Source organism: Mastigoproctus giganteus, chromosome 13 (genome assembly GCF_048544385.1).
Source record: "Mastigoproctus giganteus isolate SK-2022 chromosome 13, ASM4854438v1, whole genome shotgun sequence".
Classification (NCBI taxonomy): domain Eukaryota; kingdom Metazoa; phylum Arthropoda; class Arachnida; order Uropygi; family Thelyphonidae; genus Mastigoproctus; species Mastigoproctus giganteus.
In genome coordinates this window covers 150030531-150051274 of record NC_143587.1, presented here as the reverse complement: position 1 = coordinate 150051274, position 20744 = coordinate 150030531, and the positions used below count along the sequence as shown (strand labels likewise).

The 20744-nt window shown below is 34.5% G+C and overlaps 1 protein-coding gene across 2 annotated transcripts in view; it reads left to right on the top strand.

Annotated features, from left to right (window-relative positions):
• dom (domino helicase) overlaps positions 1-20744 on the top strand; it is an 896769-nt gene that overhangs the window by 585526 nt on the left and 290499 nt on the right. For both annotated transcript variants that reach the window (XM_090388005.1, XM_090388004.1), the window contains one exon: positions 17837-17872. In XM_090388005.1, the coding sequence (XP_090244131.1) occupies positions 17837-17872 (36 nt within the window). The remainder of the gene's footprint in view (positions 1-17836; positions 17873-20744) is intronic.

The following is a 20744-nucleotide window of genomic DNA, read 5'->3' as shown; positions in this document are numbered from 1 at the left end:
TTAACATGTTCTCTTATATGCTCACTGTCCTTTAAAATAGTATTCACTGTTGAAGCAGCGAGACCTAATTGCTGTGTAGTAGATGACAAACTTTGTCCTGCTTCATACTTGTTAATCATTTTCATCTTCATTTCTAAATCAATTTTGTTCTGTTTCCTTTCCTTGCACTTTCTGTTAGTCGCTTTCCTTTCATCACTGTAATAAGTAAATAAGAATGAAGAGAGGATTCTGAAAATTTATGTTTTTTATATGATTGAAGATTTCAGTGAAGGGGAAACATATTTCACCATAATAATGTAAAAACCTACACAGTTCCAAATGCAATAAGATCCAGTTTACTACCTGTTTATAATTAGATGCACTAACATAAAAGCCCAATAAACCGGAAAGAGCAAATTGTTTTATGGTAGTGACCTCCAGAAATGTACTTTAAAACAATATCACAAAGGCATTCAAAATTGATTTTTATAACCGAACATTATGATAACGATGAAAGTGTAGTGCAATTTCCATTATAAAAATGATCTATTAGTGAGATAAATAGCTTAATTATATAGCAAAATTTTCAACTTCCAAGGTCTTGGAATGAATTACCAAAAAAAAAACAATTTTATTGGGTTCACATTACAATATGTTCACGATACCTCCATTTATTCCTACGGGATGCAAAATACGTTTCCATGATTTTTTTAAGTTTGCACCGGCCAGCCAAAACTTACGTAAAATCAAATTTCTGTAAGTCGGGGAGTGCCTTTATATCAAATGCAGTCTTATACAGGTAGATTTTGACCACCCTATCTCTACAGAATATTGTTTCATAAATTATCAATGGGACACCATGAGCTTTTCTGATCACTTGTTTTTACACTACTCAGTGAATTTAATATCTGCTTGTATCATAACTCCCATATCCCTTTTTCTTCCTCTACTATTTTTAATTCAACCCCCACCAAGTTTATTAATTATTTCAGGTTGCTGTTCCGAAGTATAAGATTTGCATTTTACTGCATTAAAACTAATTACCACTTTTTCTGACCATTTTTGAAACCTTTTCAAGTCATCTTGAAGCATGCTGCTTGCCACTAATCACTAACGACTCTCCCAGTATTTTTGTCATCTGCAGATTTTAAGATTGTGCCGTCTACTCCTTTGTTGATGTTGTTTATGAAAATCAGAAAAACTAATCCAAGAAGTTACTGAACCTTGGGAGAGTCCACTTCTGATGTTACACCAATAATATCCATTAATCACTACCCTGTGCTTTCAGCCACCCTGCAGTCCATCTTAGAATCTTTCAGAAATGTTGTGTTGTTCAGAATGCCTCTAAGATTTTCCCTAAGACTGAAATCGGTCTGTAGCTACCAACTTCACTGTTAGAATAGCCTATTAAATTCATTAGGAACATCAGCTGGGTTATCTCTGAGACTTTCACACCCAGTACACAAGGGTCCAGTCTGATTCATTTTTATTTAATTTTTTTTTTCTTTTGTATTCTCATGCATTAAAAACACCTTGTTTCCATTCCTTGCTCTCTTAAGCCAATGCTTTCTCATACTCAGCCATGACCCCATACCATCACCCTTTTTTGATATGAAGCAAAGAAAGGTGAATTCTGACTATAGATTATATATATTCTCTCTCTCTCTCTCTGTTTTTTTTTTTTTTTTTTTTTTTGTTGCTGTTTCCCTAAATTTTTGTTTAAAAACATTTGGAAGGCCTGCTTTTGTTTTCTGTGAGTAGAACATATTAAAGAGGAAAGTGGAACATGATGAACAAACTTTTGGAAACTGGATGTAATATCTAGTAAGAGGAAGAAGGTCATTAATAAACTGGAGGAAAAGAGTGATTCAAATAATGGTTACTGGGGAACTTCGGCATTAATTTATAAACTGAAAGATAGAATCATCAATCATCTCATACATATCGAGCAGTCAGAAAAGAACCTGCTATCCATCTGCAAAAATCATAAGACAGGTCATAAGTTGGAAGCATGCATAGAAATCATTTATGCAAAATATGATGAAAAGCCTTAAAAGTGTAGAGTTAAACTTCTTAATTTTTCTGAACTTTTCCATAAAATTTCTCCAGAGATGAATATCTCTGGAGATGAACATCAGCCAAAGTAAATGGATTGACAATGATATAATCTGCAATCACTGAGATTATGATCATTAATTAGATGGAAAGTTTCCAGATAGTGTGGAAGTTTGCAGCTGATGGATGTCCCATTATTATGAAAAAACTGAACTGCTAGAAGTTTATAATTGTAAGTGAGGAATTTGTCCCACATTTTAGGAATTGAGCAAAATTCCAAGCAAAGGGAAAAATTCCATTTAAATGAAACTTAAATGAGTAAAAAAGGAGTTAACTGTGCAGCCCACGTTTCAAGGACATGGCAAAATCCAGGGGCTCACATCTGGTGAGTATGGGCTTGGCACACCCAGTGTCCTGAGCTGGATGTCATCTTTCTTGGTGATTCCTTTCTACTTTTGACTCTCTCTCAGGGTAATTTGGGAATTTTTTTGGCTGGTGCAACATAAGCGTCAGGCTTCCTTGCACCATATGGCTAATAATAATAATAATAATAATGAAATTCCATGAGGGTGTGGCAACTTCTTAGTGATTGTTCAGGATTCTTCTGTCTTTCTCTCAGAAAACCAAGGGAAGCATTGAATGAATTGTACTCAGTATGGTTGGAAGAGATTTACTCAAAAATATCATTGGAAGAAGAAAAGTAAGTCTAATTAGTCAGTTTTTTCTTTAAACAAAGCTTCAGTGGAATTATGAATGAACAAAATTTCTGGCCAATATCTTTGATAAGATACCAAAAGGTTTGACAACCATTTGAATGAGGCAAGTTTCATACACTCAAACTTTGCAAAATTTTGTTTGGATTTTAATATCTTATTTACATCTATTGTGTAGGCAGGAGATGAAGCCAAAGATTTCAATACAAGTCAATTGCAGTATACTATATTCTTATCCTCAACAGGATAAGAATATAGTATACTGCAATCTTCACCACAATTGAAGAAACCCATGGATTAGACAGAAATGACAGTTTAGAGTAAAGTAATTATTTCATCCAATAAGAATAATTTCAGTGGTACATTCTGGGCAAGCAGTAGGATCTTGAGATTTAAAAGCAGTACTCCAGTTATGTAAATTGCTAAGGTCATTCCATTCAACATTACTTTAACATGACATGACATTCTGAATTACCATGGAGAAAGGGCCCACTGGAGAAAAAATATTGCCAAATATGGTACCTAGAACATAAATAGCATAACTTTGTACTTTAAGATGGGTTGACGGAGAGAGAGAGAGAGGAAAAAGGTCAGGAGCGTTACATGTGTGGTTAGGATAGGTATTCTGGTATCCTAATAGGTAAATGAATAAGTTGTTAATTTCATTATTAATAGCAACTGTTGGCAGGTGAATTGCATCTTATATTGATGTTATGTGTTCATGGGAGGTTTTAATTGTTTAGTATTGATTTCGTCTGTAAACAGTGTTTCAGTATAGATACGAATTCAATATTAGAAACTGAAAATCTTGAAAGTTTACTTTTCCAATTTATGACAAGTAAAACTGAAAACATAAGTCCAGACAAATTCCATGAAGAGAATGAACAAATTCTTTGACATTAAAAGTTGAACAACAATGTATATCTGTATAAAAATATATTTCAGTGAAAGTGAATGCAACAAGGCATCATATGTTTAAGAGTATAAATAATCTATATAAAATTGGTGTAAATACACCAAATAAAATCAATTTACTTTCATTTTACAGTTATACTATTACAATAAAATCCAAGAGGACAAGAGAGAATTCGATCAATCCATGTGCAGCTTTAATCAAATCACAGATCTGTATCTAATTTACTTTGTCTGTGACTCTGTCATGCTGTAATGATTTCTACAGTATTAGGAAATTAAGGTTTCTACAGTATTAGGAAAAATCAGAAGGCTGAAATGGCATGAAGCATTTTTAATACAATATTAGCACCATTATTTTAACAACATAAGGGATATTATTTAAAATATATATACTGTTTTATATTGTAACGGTGCCACAGATCACCAACAGTAACAAACCCATAGCTGCCAACTTCACAGATTTAGGAGAATCCATTGTAAGAAAAAAACTGAAAGTTTGAGATATAACAGATTATCCTAAGCCATGCTTAGCATTTTAATAATTCCTCATAGCATTGCTGAGTGTAAGAGAATATTAGTCACGTTAGAAAAAGAAAAACTGAGTTCAGTTCTTCTCTTTCTGTTGAAACTTGGGAAATGACAGCAAAGTCTAGGCGGCAGGTCCATTGTTATGAACAGAACTTTGAATCAACATTTCTGAAGAGGGCAAAGTCTGCAAACTTCCTTGAAGGGTCATTTGATGTCTAATAGAATTTCCAGTCAGAAATCCACAAGCAGAAAGGTAGGCTAATGTTCAAAGCATACTGTACTGGTAAACAATCCTATGGCTTTATTTTAATATAAAATTTGTATTTTGCCAGTGAAAATTAATTTCTAACATAGGGTGGACTTAAAAAAAAAGCCTCCTGTTTTCCTCTTGTTTAAAAATGCCTATCTCCAGATTTTTGAAAATCATAAATTGGCAGCTATGCAAATAGCTGCCTCTTTCTTGAATAAAAAAGTGCTATCAGTAGGACTGTTTTAGACATTTCAGTATATCTTTTAAAAAAAAAATAGTCTCAGAGATGGATGGAAGTACTAACAACATAATTATATCTGCAGTGAATGAAATTATACATCAGAACAATTAAAGTAATTAATTAAATAGCAGAAAAGATAAAAGATTTCATTGAGCAGATATTGGAAAAGATATCAGCTCAGTGAAAAACCCAACCTGCTGCCTCTTTAGCAAATTTAGTTTCCTAGTAATAATAATAAAAAAACTCCTGTTTCATGATCATAATTTAACTCCTTTGGCATTTTGGCATCATGGGAAACTAATGAATAAATTTGGCACATTTCCTTGCATAATGCCAAAATAGATATTTAGAGAGATTCAGAAAATGAAATAAAAAATAAAGTAAAAATAACTTTCGCTAATGAATAAAACATTAAACATTGCACTGGTTTCCCATCTCACATTAGCATATATTAATTCTTTATGTTTTAATGCAAATTATTTATGCATTATATATATTATTCAAGATTACACACATATATTTTTTAAATGCCCTTTGGGGTAGCTGTCATTATGTGCATCACTTCCTATGTGTTACTAAATTACATCCTTTCAGCCAAAATTTCATGATCCTGAAGAATGGTGAGAGTGATAGAAAAAGATTGAGCAAGTACAGAGGGTGTGGTAGTACTCTCGTATTGGTATCTGCCAGGTACTTTGCCATATTTTAGCACTCAGTTGATCAGTGCTTTGCCATAGATATAACATCATGTTAACTCTGAACCCTTTCTGGAGTAAATTTATAAGGAGCAGTTCCTTTGGCATCATAGAAATTTCTGGCATGACTTTAGCCATGCTTCAATCCTGGCAAAACAATACAGACAGATGAGGTGAGAGCAATGATGACTGTTCTACCAAACTGTGAAGACTAGCACTCGATCTAGCGATTGTACAAAAACACCCATCTTTTATCTCCACACATAATTCTCTAGAAATGTGGAGCTGCCATTTCCCTCTGCAGTGAGAACATCACATATTATCATCCATAATTCCTTTTGGTCCTATGTTAATTCATGGAATAATGTGCTCAGAAAGATTACGCACTTTAAAGTCATCCTTGAGAATGGTATAATGCAACCCCAAACTATCCTCTGTTTTCTGAACACCCTACTGACAATCAGCTGCACAACCTAATGCCCTTTATTCATCTTTATCTGGTATTCAGGAAGTACTTGCTCAGAGCAATCATCAACATCTTCCAGTTCATTAACCTCATCTTTTGTGCTTTAAGACCAGAAACTTTAGTATATGTTACTCCAATGTCACCATGTTATTTTATAACCACTTATGTAAAAGGAATCATCCAAGTGAGGTGAGGATATTTATTTACTTTCCGTTTGGATTTGTACATAAATGTGTAAAGGTGTTTCTCTTACAGTATAAAATCTACAAAAATAAAGACCTGGAACAAAATCAGTTTGCAGCAGGCCATTATGAAGACATACACATTAAATTGCATTTAACATAGCAAAATATATTAAGAAAAGACAAAATTTTAACTAGAGAACAATTAAAATGTCTTTATATGTCAACAGTGAAGCAAATGTAATAAGACTGAAATATCATGGTCAGCTGTTATTTTCAATGCTGATAAGTAAAGAGAAAGAAAAAATAGTGGTAAATGACATTGACAATTGTGCCATTCATAGAGATTCACAACTTTTATGTCCTGAAGAAAATATGGTTAACTGCTAAGAAACTTCTCCCTGTTTTGAAGTGAGTTAAACTTGGATTTTGGGCATGAATATTTACAATAGCTTCTCAAACAAGTAGGCTTATCAGGGGGAAAAGTGCCACTCTGTGAATGTCTAGTTTTTATTGAAAGGCAGGAAATAGCAAACTGGAGAGCTACTTACATGTGTTTAAAGAATTAAGAAATACAGAACACAAGATCTTAATGAATCTTACATTCATTCATTCTGATGAGCACAGAGATTGAAACCTATTGGAAAAGGCTCTGGACTTATAATATATGCTTGCAGAAGTGATGGGTTCATTGATAGTGCTTTTAATGTTTAAATTAAATTTAAAGATGGGATTATTGTAATGATATGAATTTTGAAAATTTCAACAACTTTGTAGGCTGACAACTTTTTTTGAATTCCCAGTTCAGTTTTCATAATGGACAACACAAGTGCATCACTGAAAAAAGATATCATAGAATAGTGTCACATGAACCAGAGCTTTTGGAAATCATGCAGTTGCAGCTATTTAAACCTAAATATAAGATAAAGAGAGATGTAATTTCAGGTTGTGGTCATGGAAATTATGTTAAGAGACAGGTTGCTTAAAATAATGGCGCCTCCATAGCCAGGTGGGAAGGAGCAGCAGTGCGTAGCACACGCTTCTTGATTAGACCGGGGTTCGAGCCCATCACCACCAAATACGAAGGATGCGGAAAGGTTAGGGAATGACTACCGCATATCCCGGAGCAATATGGCCTTAGTTGCTAATGCTCCTAAAAACCAAATAACAAACAAACAAACAAGCTTAAAATAATGTAGTAATTCCCTCAACAATGTGCAAAAATTGTGCAAAATGCAGCTTTGCACTATTTACTCCTGAGCATTGAAAAAACATGCTGAAATCGTGTGAATGAAAATTGGTGGTTTTCTTGTTTTGAAGCCTTTGCTAATATTATTATTATTATCCTAAATCATGATTCAGCCAACTCTGATCAACTGAGAAGAATTGGAAAAATGAACTGGAGATTTCAAATAAAAACGAAGCACACTTCTTGCTTCATTTTTATATTATTGACTTTGCTATTATTATTAGAAGACAAATAAATAGTTGTGAATATTTAGTTCTGTGTGGGTGTGACTATAAAATGTTGATTAAATTTTGGTAGAAAAATTGATGTTTCGCTCCCACTGCTACAGAATACCCTGAAATTCAGTATAGCACCATTTGTATGTAACTATAGTACAGCACAGGTTCTTTTCAGAATGGTGAAACTATAATTATGACAAAGAAAATGCACAACCAATGAAAGAATTCAGCACCATTTAGCAGACAGTCTTGTGTGGGTGTGAGACAGTTCTGTGTGGGTGTGACTATAAAATGTTGATTAAATTTTGGTAGAAAAATTGATGTTTCGCTCCCACTGCTACAGAATACCCTGAAATTCAGTATAGCACCATTTGTATGTAACTATAGTACAGCACAGGTTCTTTTCAGAATGGTGAAACTATAATTATGACAAAGAAAATGCACAACCAATGAAAGAATTCAGCACCATTTAGCAGACAGTCTTGTGAAGCATACACTTCAGCACACTGCAAAATTCTAATTCCCTCATAAAGCCACAGTTCCCAATTTTCCCGCCCATGATTTCTCTACCACTGTATATTCATTAACAGAACTTTCTGAACTAATCTCATTCAAAAAGTTTGGACAGCAAAATTTTATTAAAAATGAATACAAAATTTAATTAAACTGTTACAGAATCCACCTTACTCATGTAGGCACATTCTTTTCATTTTAGTGTGTTGTATGCACCTTTATAAATAATATAGTAAAGCCTATCCCAAAAAGTTGCAGTCCCAATCTGGGTTAATCATTACAGATCTATAGCTAAGGCATCCTATTTGCTAAATATTTTAGTAAAAACGATGTTACCTGCTGTTACAACTCAGCTCATTCCAAGCAAGCTGGAACAGATCCACTGTGGGATCAAGATCAGGTGAACCATCACAAACCTACTACCAACAACATTCTGGCCATTTTTGAAGTTAATGTAGAATTAGCAATAATTTACACCAACATCAGGCTGCCTTTGGTACGGTTGGTGTCACCATGTTGCCCTGTCTCAGTGAGGAATACTTTCATATCAGGAAATGTTCTCAGTTTCTTTAACCGCCCTCCTAACAGAAAGAGCTACATATGCACAATAAAGTCTACACCTGTAGGATCAATGGGGTCCTACAAGGAGGAGTTTTCTTGGAGAGTACTACTACCACTTATTCTGAAACAAATGACACTGCACTACAGAGATGACATCAAATTGAAGACTCAGATTAATGGATCTTACATTCCCAACTTATCACTGAAAGAGGAAAACCAGCAGCTAAACCAAAAGGCAGCTTACTTTTCTCCATTTTGGCCTACAACTATAGCCAGTTAAAGTACATTACTAGAGCTAAATAAGCTCTAGTAATGTACTTAATAAATAACAATCCCATGCAAATCACTCCTGCAATACTGAGAACTCAAGTGTACTGTCTTGAACAAACATACTGATTTCGGTGTACTCCCTTTGATCCAAAACTGCAATTTCCCAGACACATGGAAGGGCTGCACCTCAGACTATATCAACATAAAGGTGTCACCTGTTGCACTTTCTGAAACTGGCAGACATGGAATTACATTCTAAGATTTTTAAATCTAGTCACACTCTATAGCAGGGTTTCTCAAACTGTGTTCCATGAGATGTGAACAAGTGTTCCTTGAAAAATCGTAATTAATAATTAAAAAATAAAATAAATAAATTTTACATATTTGTAGCGTATGCCACTTTTGTATCATTATAATATTTAACATAATTTTTTTTTCAGTTAATATACTGGCATAGACTAATAATCAAATAGACAACAGAACTCTTTATTTTGGCGAGCTTTGCATAGAGGTAATGACACCTGTGAAAAAGGCAATAAAGTGATCTAATATGCCATTCGTATGCAATTTAGCCTGGAGTACAGTGGGTTGAAGGAGAGGAGGAAGCAAACTGATATCACAATTAAACTCACTTCCTTGTATAAATTTTTTTTGATAATTATTAGTATTTCAAAATATTATTACTAAAATATGTGACCATAGATTTGTGGTTGAAAAAAGGAACTTTAAAACGAGAACCAAAGTACTTCTAGTAGTGCAACTTGCTTTATGAAAACGAACACAATATTGTCACACTTCAAAATGAGGATAAACAATCGCAGCCTTTTGTTCCCCAGAAATCCGAAGTGAAAAAACAGGAACCAACTAATAAAAGACCAAAGCTAAAGTATAATGACAGTTATTTGAATTTTGGCTTTACGTGTGTTGGAAATCAAGATGCTCCTGATGCACAGTGTGTCATATGTAATAAAATAATTTGCAACAGTTCTTTGGCTCTTGCTAAACTTGTGTTTCATAAGTGTTCCTTGAATATGTTGTGAAATGAAAGGTGTTCTGTGACTAAAAAAGTTTGGGAAATGCTGCTCTATAGTGTAGAGATCTTGGGATTAGTAACACCCATTAACCTGAGTACTGGCTTCTGAACTACAATTACTAATGCCAACTCCCTTTCTCTCACAGTACTTCAGCACTTGCATCAATCCTTTAAATGTCGACTACTAGAAAAAATGGAAAATATTAGAATGATTATTGCAGTTGACATGCTAACAGGGCTCATCTCATCTCCAAATATCTGGAACCACTGTGGTTGACAGATTCCACCTGTTCCTCTCAGGGCTGACACATCACTCTGCAGTGAGAACTAGGCTTCTTTGGGAAGACAGATTTTTGCCATACCAATTCCTTCAAAGAATTCAAGATCTTAATGTCAACTATATAAAGCTCACTACAGATAAGATCTATGGGCAACAATATTTCTGAGCTAGATTTGGATCCATTTCATTTTCTATTGCAGAATAAAAAGCCTTAGTACAAAACTTCTTATCACTTACTGACTATCTCACAGAAATTTTCATGGGTGATTTTAATGCTTACAACTCCAGCTGGCTTCAGATTTATAGTTTCCCCCGAACCCGTGTGGTAGATAAGCTTGAGGCCTTCATGATTACTAATGACCTTACGCAACTTGTTCATTTACCTGGATAATCCTAACCACACACCCAACTCACTTATTTTTCCATCTCACTGTTCCCTCATGGTGTCATTCTTTGGTACTAATAAGAATGCAAAAAGTTTCTATCTCTGTGATTTCTGTTCCTCATTTCCTTGTACTGCTGTTTTAAATCTTCTGCTCCTAAGTTTGTTCAGATTATGTAAATGAAATTGTTCTTGTAGAGATGAAATCCTGTATTCCTCATTCCACCTTAAAATCTTGCCCTTTATTAAAACGTCAGTTTTCCAATAAATGTGCTAAGCTGTTATATGAACATAGAATATCACAACTTTTTTTTTTTTTTTTTTTTATGAAAATCCCAAACACGAAAGGTATCAAAACCTATAGTACTTAGTACAGTGCATGGGTTGAAGGAGAAGTATGGGGGGAGGGGGATGCCGGAAACTTTGCTCTAGAGACTAAACATGGGTTTCACCACTTCAAGCCTCCAATAAGCAAAGTGGTGGTATTTCACCGGCTGATGAAAATCATTTACCACCTGCAACTGATTTGTACTGAAATGTCCTGTGTCATTTTCTGTGTGCAGTAAATCTCACAACAGTTATAAAAAAGTTATTAATCAACAGAATCTCTGTTTATTGAACAGGCTAAGGGTATAAAGCTTGTTTCTTGTCCAAATGGTAGTCAGATATCCTAGCCTGGCCAAAGCTGTTGTTCCCAACTTTTGTCCTTCTACCAATGTCATACTTTCACCAGTGTTAAATGTCCACCTGATGGTTTTGTTACATTCTCAACTAAAAGATAAAAGTGGACTTATTGGCATCCTACTTTTCTTCCGACTTTGAATCCGTGATCATGATAAATCACTGCTACTGCTGCTACTACTCCAAAGACAATCCACTGACTTCCCCCCCAGGGGCTCACATCTGGTGAGTATGGGCTTGACACACCCAGGGTCCTGAGCTGGATATCATCATTCTTCTCTTTCTTGGTGATTCCCTTCTATTTCTGACCTCTCTCTCTCTCAGGGGTAACTCAGAATTTTTTTTTTTTTTTTAGCTGGTGCAGCAATAGCCTCAGGCTTCCTTGCACCAGATGGCTAATTATAATAATAATAATAATAATATTGTGGTCTTCTGACACAAGAGAATTAAAAGAATTCTGAACATCTTGATGCCAAAAAGTTTTCAGGTCCTGATATTTTTATAGTTGTTCTTAAATCCTGTGCCCATACTCAACAGATGTGAGCCCCTGGGGGGGAAGTCAGTGGATTGTCTTTGGAGTAGTAGCAGCAGTAGCAGTGATTTATCATGATCACGGATTCAAAGTCGGAAGAAAAGTAGGATGCCAATAAGTCCACTTTTATCTTTTAGTTGAGAATGTAACAAAACCATCAGGTGGATTTAAGTCGCCTTTTTACAATCTCTTATTCCACTGCTGTTTTTACTTTTGCATGGAAATTTGTTCATATTCAGCCAGTTATCTTCCCATTTCCTGTATCTCTACTTTTTCCAAAATAATGGAGAAAGATATCGATTGCCAACCCTTGTATGCTCAGATCCTTCCATCTAATCATCATTGATCCATATAGATTCTGTCAGTGTCAATCCACTCTTTCAGTGAATTTAGATAAATTCAGTGGTAAAGTTCAGTGAAAGTGAAACAGTTTTCTTGAAATTTCCATTTTTATGTATGGTATAAAAGTAGGTTAATTATGGTGTGTCTTCTGTCCTTTGCAACTGGGGGTGCCACTTTTCTCTCTGATTGCTCACTGCTCTCTGTATTGCTGAACCTCTCAACTAATACAGGTGTTCCACATGGTTTAATGTTCTCCAACTTTTTTCTCCTTGTATGTGCTAATGACCTTACGCTGGAAACTATTTTCAGGTATACTAGTTGTGGCTGAAAAAGCAAGGGTTTCTACTATGAATGATGGATGCAACCTCTTGTATATATTAATGACCTTACACTGGAAATGTTATCCATCGTTTACATTTCAGCTTTCAGTTTGGGAAATCTTGCTCTGCACAAACAATGGGTTGAGCATGCTAAATTCTGATGGGATTTTTCTGCTTGCTCAGATTAGGGGTGCCTCCATAGCCAGGTGGGCAGGAGCAGCAGTGCATAGCACACGCTTCTTGATTAGACCGGGGTTCGAGCCTGTGACCACCAAATACGGAGGAGCAGAAAGGTCTGGAAATGATCACCGCATATCCCCGGAGCAATATGGCCTTAGTTGCTAATGCTCCTAAAAACCAAATAACAAAAACAATAGCTCAGATTAGAAACCTGAGGGGGCATAAATTCAAATTAAAGAAAGATAGTTGTAGAATAGATGTGCAGAAATTTGCTTTTGGCCAGCAGGTGATTAATTGCTGGAACAAACTTCTATATGTTGTTGTGGAAGTTGGACAAACTTTTAGGGGGAATGGATGTGTGAAATTTGTTTTTTGTTTTTTTTGGCCGATGCTACATAAGCTAATCTTCTTGCTTTCTTGCATCACATGCCTCCATTACTACTATTACCTTCTAAACTTGTTTGTTCTATTAGAACAGTAGCAGCAAGAAAGAAACAAGTGTTTCCACAATGAATAATGGGATGCAGAAAAGATGTTAGTCAGTGGTAAAAAGAGTGATAGTTTTTTGTTGGTGTTTCAGAAAGAACAGTAATAAGATTTTTTAAGAAATGATGCGAGTCGAAATCAACCAGAAATCATTGAGAGTTTCAAATTTAGTTGAAAAGTTCTCGTAAGTGATCAGTGATGAATATCACGTCTAGTTAATGAAAACCAATTTCAAGCAAAGCATGAATTGTGAAACAGTTAACCAAGGACCTGAGCCGGTTTCAGAGAGAACACTGTGATTAGAATTGCATAACATGGATATCTGGAGTAGGATATTTTGAAAAAAAAACTTTTAACAGACATGCATAAAAAAGCTTGGTTAAAAGTCATAAAAACTGATGTGTCATAAACATCCCCAAAGCACTGATGCCTAACTAGCTTGTACAACACATTGCTTTGGGGATGTTTTAACTATTATGAACTGGGTCTCCTACTTGAAATGCCTACTAGGATGATTCAGTCTAGCTGTACAAATATTCTGGATGTTCAGGTTGTGCCTTTTGATTGAAAATTTGAGAAGCATTGATGATTTCAATACTCCTGTATTCCGGGATAGGACCTCTACTGTTTTAAATTGTCACAGAGAAGATTGAGAAATGGTAGAACATTTAAATTAGCTACTCAATTCATCAGGTTTACATCCTATGGGACCATCTTGAACACAGACTATAATGTGGAAAATTAAAACATAACAGTGAACTGCGGAATGAATTCCAATTTGTTTCCTAATATTGACAGACTATTTATGGATTTTTGTGTGAATCTCTTCCAAAATTTATGATTCATGCTAGAGGAGTGGTTATACATTACTAATTGGAAAAAAAAAAAAAAAAATAGGCAGGCAACTATTTTTGTCCAATGGCTGTATGTAACATGATGAATTAAACCCTCTTATAAAACTTTAGTAAAACTTGCCTTTTATTTTTATTATTGGTGGGCTGCCAAGGGTAGGTCCACATATACACTTGACTACTTCTCTATATCTCCCTGTTAAACCTCTCTATCTTTCCATATAATGTATCTTTATATATCCTAACACAGTCTATGTATTTTTGTTCATGTATCCTAACACAGTCTAATGCTGAATTCGAATGTGGGGAGTACAATGTTTGTAAAAAGAATAGCCAGGACAGGTGGGGGGGTTGTGCTCTTACTTATTCCATGATGACCCTCCTGGGGATCATCATGGAACAAGTAAATAAATGGGCTGTGTTAATGCAACTAACACAGCTAAGAACATGTGCATGTATATTGCTTGTACACTAATGATGGAGCATTGTTAATAAATTTAATGAATTTGAAATACTGATTAAGTCATCAAATGCAGACATTGTCAGGACAGTAGGAAAATGGTGTCACTCAGACATAAGCAATGCTGAATTTGAATGTGAGGAGTACAATGTATATAAAAAGAATAGCCAGGACAGGTGGGGGGGGGGCTGTGCTGTTAGTTAAGAAACACATAAAATCTAAGGCAATACATCCAGTTGCCTTGAATGGCCAGCACAATGTTGAGTCAGTTTGGTATACATAAGAACTGGGAAAACAAAAATGAGAGCAGGAGTGTGTTATAGCCAAATTACTGTGATATGTACTATGAACAACTGTACAGAGAAATAGAGTGGATCAGTAAATCAGAATGTCTTAGAATGGGGGATTTTAACTTTCCAAATATTAACTGGAACTTGTAGGTTGGTCACTCACACACTAGCAAGACCTTTGTAAATTTTTTGGATGACAGTTTTCTAAAGAAGCATTTGAGAGAGGGAACAAGCGACAGCAATACTCTTGATCTGATTATCAGCAGAGATTCTCCGTGCATTAAGAACACCTACAGATAATCAAACCACTAAGTTTTAAGTAAATCCCAAATCAATACCCTATGATCATTGCCACCACTAGGTTTACTTATTTGGGATTTACTTTGTTTTGGTTTTTTTTTTAGGAGCATTAGCAACTAAGGCCATATTGCTCCGGGATATGAGGTGGTCATTCCCTGACCTTTCCGCATCTTCCGTATTTGGTGGTGATGGGCTCGAACCCCGGTCTAATCAAGAAGCATGTGATACGCACTAATGCTCCTTCCCACCTGGCTACGGAGGCGTCTGGGATTTACTTAAAGATGTAACTACATTCAGTGGTAAAGGAAAGAGTTTTTGTTTTCATAAAGGAGACTGCAGTGGACTCGGACAGTTTTTAAACTGAGTTCAAATTCTAAAAGGGAAGCATTCAGGGAAGTAATCATAGACACTACTAAGCTTTTCATTCCAACTAAGAAATACCATTCAAGAATTATACCTAAATGGACATCAGGTGAACTAATGAGACTTGTGGCAGAGAAAAATAATGTATGGGGTGCATATAATTTAACAGTTGATACAGAAGCTTATTGTATTTATAAATTATTCTGTAATCAAGTCACAAAAGAGGTTAGGCAAGCTAAGGCAGATCATGAGATGTCTCTGGCAAAGACTTATATGCTTATATTAACAGTGGAAAGTAGAGGTTTAATCACATTGGGCACTTGATGTCAGTGGGTTAACTGTTGCTGATGAAACTGAATAGGTATTTGCATCAATGTTCCCACATGTGAAATTCCTTAGGGAAGAGGTTGCAGAAGTTTATCAACTGCAACAAGGAGCTAAATGATTTTATGATAACTGAAAGGAAAGTGGAAGAGAAAGTGTTGAAACTAAACATAAAAAAAAAATAGTGCCCGGATTGGGTGGATAGAATCTATCCAATTATATTAAGATAGGAAGTAAGCAAACCCTTAGCCATAATTGTGAAAGCGTTGTTGGATTCAGGGCAGGTCCCAATGGACTGGGGATGTGAAAATGTATCCCAAATTCACAGGTGGGGTCAAAAGGTGATAGAAATAATTACAGACCTGTTAGCTTAACATCTGTTCTTAGGAATATATTGGAGTCACTGGTTAAAGAGGTAATGCAGGATTATCTAAAGAGGAATGTGGTTATGCTGCAGTCATAGCATGGTTAAGGGGCTGCTTTGTCTGAACCAATCTGATTGGATTCTTTGATGCAGAATCCTCTAAAATACTCTATATAACTCTCTAAAAGGTCGTTTTTATATTAGTATATATATTAGTATAATGCAAATTATATTAGTTACCAATTCAAATCACTAAGATGCACTACACTTCCATCGTTATCATATGTTCTGTTATAAGAACCAGTCTTGAACACCTTTGTGACATTTTTCTAAAGCACATTTCTGGAGCTCACGACCATAAAACAATAAAAACAATTTGCACTTTCCGGTTTATTGGGCTTTTCTGTTACTGCAAGCAATTATAAACGGGTAGTAAACTCCATGTTATTGCATTTGTGAAAATACAATAACATGTATTTGTTATTGTATTTTCTGGAATTGTGTGGTTTTTTGCATTATTATGGTGAAATGTGTTTCCCCTTTACTGAAATCTTCAATCGTATAAAAAACATAAATAAGTTTTCAGAATGTTCTCTTCATTCCTTTTTTTAAGCTTTCTAAACTTGTTACTCCACCCAAATCATGTTAGTTGCAATTTGTGCGTTCCGTTAAAAAATGCTTATCCATGCTATTGAAATTTATCAAGAATAGAGAAGATTATCTTGAAAACAAATGCCTCTTGAAGCATTTCTGAAGAAGACAACTCCTTGTGCAACAAACCAACGATTGCCAAGCCAATAATGAGTGATCAGCGAGTGTGCATTTAGTCGATGATGAAGAATAACCATTCTTTAAAATTTGTAAGTCATAAATAATTTCTTTATTATCATAATTTGCTTGATTTTACAGGCTATGTTTTAATTTCTTTGGATAAATCAATCATTGTTTAAACATAAACTAATTAGCTAACTAATTTCATTGTTGAGAACATAACACCTATTTTTAACATTATGTGTATGGGATTTAATTCTCGCTTTATGAGCGTGCACTAGGAACAAATTAACACGTAAAGTCGAGAACTACCTGTATAAGAAAATTTATATGGAATAGGATAAAAAAGTTTTCAAAATTTAAGTATATATATATGATGCCAAAATCATTTTTTTTTTTGCATCCAGTTCCTTTGTTGCAATGTCATGGTGTCCAATCACATGGATCAGACTAGATTGCCTCTTAATAAACCAGTGCTATGACTGTATTCCTGTCCAGATGGTCTTGCATTACTTCTTTAATTGGTGAACAGAAATCCAGCTTATAGGTGTATAATTATCCATGTCACCCGTCACCCCTTGATCTGCCTTTTTTAATTGATACATTTGCACATCTCCAATCTTTAGGAGATGTGTGCATTCTCATTATAAAATGCAGTATCAATTTGGAAATGTGATTGGTAAAGGTTATATTGAAAATATTAGCCTCATAGCTTAATTATTTTTACTGTGTAAGTTAAGTTTCTACCTAGTGAATAGAGAGAAAGAAAATATCTTTATTGCATATTTTTTTTATGCAGATTTACTTATGCAAATTTTCTTTATGGTTTTTTTCTTTACTTACTTATTTTCTTTACCTACCTTTTTTTCTTTATTTACCAATTTTCTTTACTTATGCAAATTGGATAGTCCTTCATAGTCATATAGCCAGGAGATTAATTTGTTATGAATTTACATTATATCATGGATGAATATTGATATTATATATTTAAATGTACTCTACCAACAAGAATAAGCTTGATTGTTTTTATTTTCATTTCTAGGTTTACGTTTCTTTTAATGGCCAACAACAGATGCCTGTAAGTATAAATAATTCTTTATTCATATATTTCAAAATATTTAATTTTTTGATCATTTACTTACTTATTATGAGTTACAAAAATATCACTTCTTGAACTTGGGCACAGTTTCAGTTCTGAATAGGCTTAATCAAAATCCATTGTGGCTCATATCTTCGGCTGGAAAATCTGTATACTTAGGTCTCAAATCAGCTGGATTTGAGACCTAAGTACATAGTACAGGAACACCACCCAATCCAAGTTAAAGGAAAACCATGTCAGTGAGGAGGCAGGCATAGACAAAAGAGCTTCAGAATGAATATGCTATGTTCTCTTATATAACTGGGCACATCAGCGGGTGGTTAATTGCTGGAACAAACTTCCATCTGTCGTTGTGGAAGCTGATAGGTTGAATAAATTTTTAAGGAGGAACTGGACAGGCATTTGTAGGGAATGGTGTGATTTTTTTTTTTTTTTTTGGCTGATGCTGCATAAGCTCATACACTTGCTTTCTTGCATCACATGCCAGTACTACTACTACATCCATTTTAATTCTAAGTAACTGTGAGGTTAAATTTGAAATACATAAGGCAGGGGAGGAAAAGAAATATAACTTAAACTCATAAACTAGTCCATAAAAAAGTAGGAACTGAAAATCATAAGACATACAAATTATAATATCAAGACCGCATTTTTAATTAATGCCCAAAAAAAAAATAAGAATTACACTAATTCAAGTTTTAAAAATTAGTCTAGTGTGGTCAAAGGCACAAATGCTAAACCTAAGCAGAGCATGGACATTAAAGCAAGAAATAAAATTAAATTTATAATAATAATAATAAGGAAATAAAGTGAGGGAGATAGAAGATAACTAATAAACTATACATAATAAGAAGTAAATAAGTACAAAATTGACAAAATAAGGATTTTGCCACACAACTTACAAAACTGGCCTCTCATCAGCTGTCAACAGTCAGGATTGCAAGTAAAATGGCAACATGTTACTTCATTTCTGATATAAAATACAAGTCAAAGGGTAAAAACCATAAACATAAATAAAAATGAGATTAAAATTTTTTGTTACCAAAATAAATGAAAATTACAAAGATTAAAACAGGATTTTAGAAAATGGCTTGTGAACTGTACAGTGTCAACTGTAAAGTTCACAAGCCATTTTACAGTTGACAATATGAAGACGAGAAATTAAAACTGAAATTTCTAGAGACATATAACATTAATCTAATATAAGTTAAGGTAAAGAGATTTGAAGACATAGTAAAAATCGAGTAGCCTTAAAGTAGAGCAAGAGTCTAAAGATGACACTTGGGTAAAGTTACCACTAACAGCTTGCAGAAAATATGTAATATAGATATATAACTAAAAAACAGTAGCACCTAGAAATGAATTTTCAATCTGAATCTATAAATTTATGTGAGTAAAAAACATGTTACATGAATGTAAGAATGGAAAAAAACAACAGCACCTAATGATAAAAAAATTTTCAAAACTAGAATCTAGAAATTGTAAATGATATATAGTGCCATCTGGCAGCCTGAAAAAAGTAAACACAACAAAAAAAAAGTAGTGAGATGCACCTCACTTTTTTAATTTGCACTCAGCTGCTACCAATAGCAATTTTATTACCAAATTTAATATTTGTAATAATAAAAGATGCCCCTATATGCATCCACAGCATTATACTGATAATCCTACTACACCTATCTTTTGTAACTTGCACAGTATCATTTACCTGATCACCTGCAGAACTTGCAACGTTAAATATGTTGGACAAACAAGTAATAATTTACATTTAAGGATTAATTTGAATAGATCTGATATCAATAGCTATAACTACAATTAACTTAAAAATAATTTAAGATTTATAATCAGAATGTCTTATAATGGAGGATTTTCACTTTCCAGATATTGACTGAATCTTGTAGTTTGGTCACTTACAAACACGAGAAAGACTTTTGCAGATTTAATGGATGACTGTTCTCTACAGCAACATGTTCGAGAGGCAACCAGAGGGAGTAATACTCTTGATCTGATTATCAGCAGTGATTATTCATGCATTAAGAATTTGCAGAAAAAGGAACCATTAGGCAACAGAGATCACAATGTACTGATGTGGGAATTACTGAAAGATGTAACTACCATCAAGGCTAAAGGGAAAGGCTTTTGCTTTTGTAAAGGTGACTATAAGGGGTCTCAGACAGTTTTTAAATTCTGTAAAGTGGGATTAACTGATGATGTTACCAACATTGAATTCTAAATGAGAAGCCTTCAGGAACTTGATTTTGGAGACTACTGGGCTTTTCATTTCAACTAAGAAATACTGTTCAAGGTTTAGGCCTAAATGGATGTCAGATGAATTAATGAGGCTCATGGCAAAGAAGAAAAATGTATGGGATGCATATAAATTATCAGGTGACACAGAAGCCTATGGCAGATATAAACTACTCTGTAATCAAGTCACAAAGGAGGTGAGGCAGACGAAGCCAGATTACGAGAAATATATGGCAAAGGATGCAAAAAACAGCAAAGAGTTCTTTACTTATGTAAACTCTAGAAGGAAAAGGATGAATCAGATTGGACCACTTAACATGGATGGGTTGACTATTGTTGATCATGCTCAGGTAGCTGATAAACCGAATGAGTATTTTGCATCTACATTCACACAGGAAGAGTTATTCAATGAGGGGAGTGCCAGAAGTTTGCCAAACTCTAACAGGGAGCTAAATGATTTTGTATTAACTGAGAGCAAAGTGGAGGAGAAATTGTTGAAGTTAAACATAAAAAAGTCACCTGGGGTGGATGGGATCTATCTAGTTATATTAAAGGAGGCAGCAAAGGAAGTAAGCAAACCCTTAGCTATAATTATGAGAGCTTC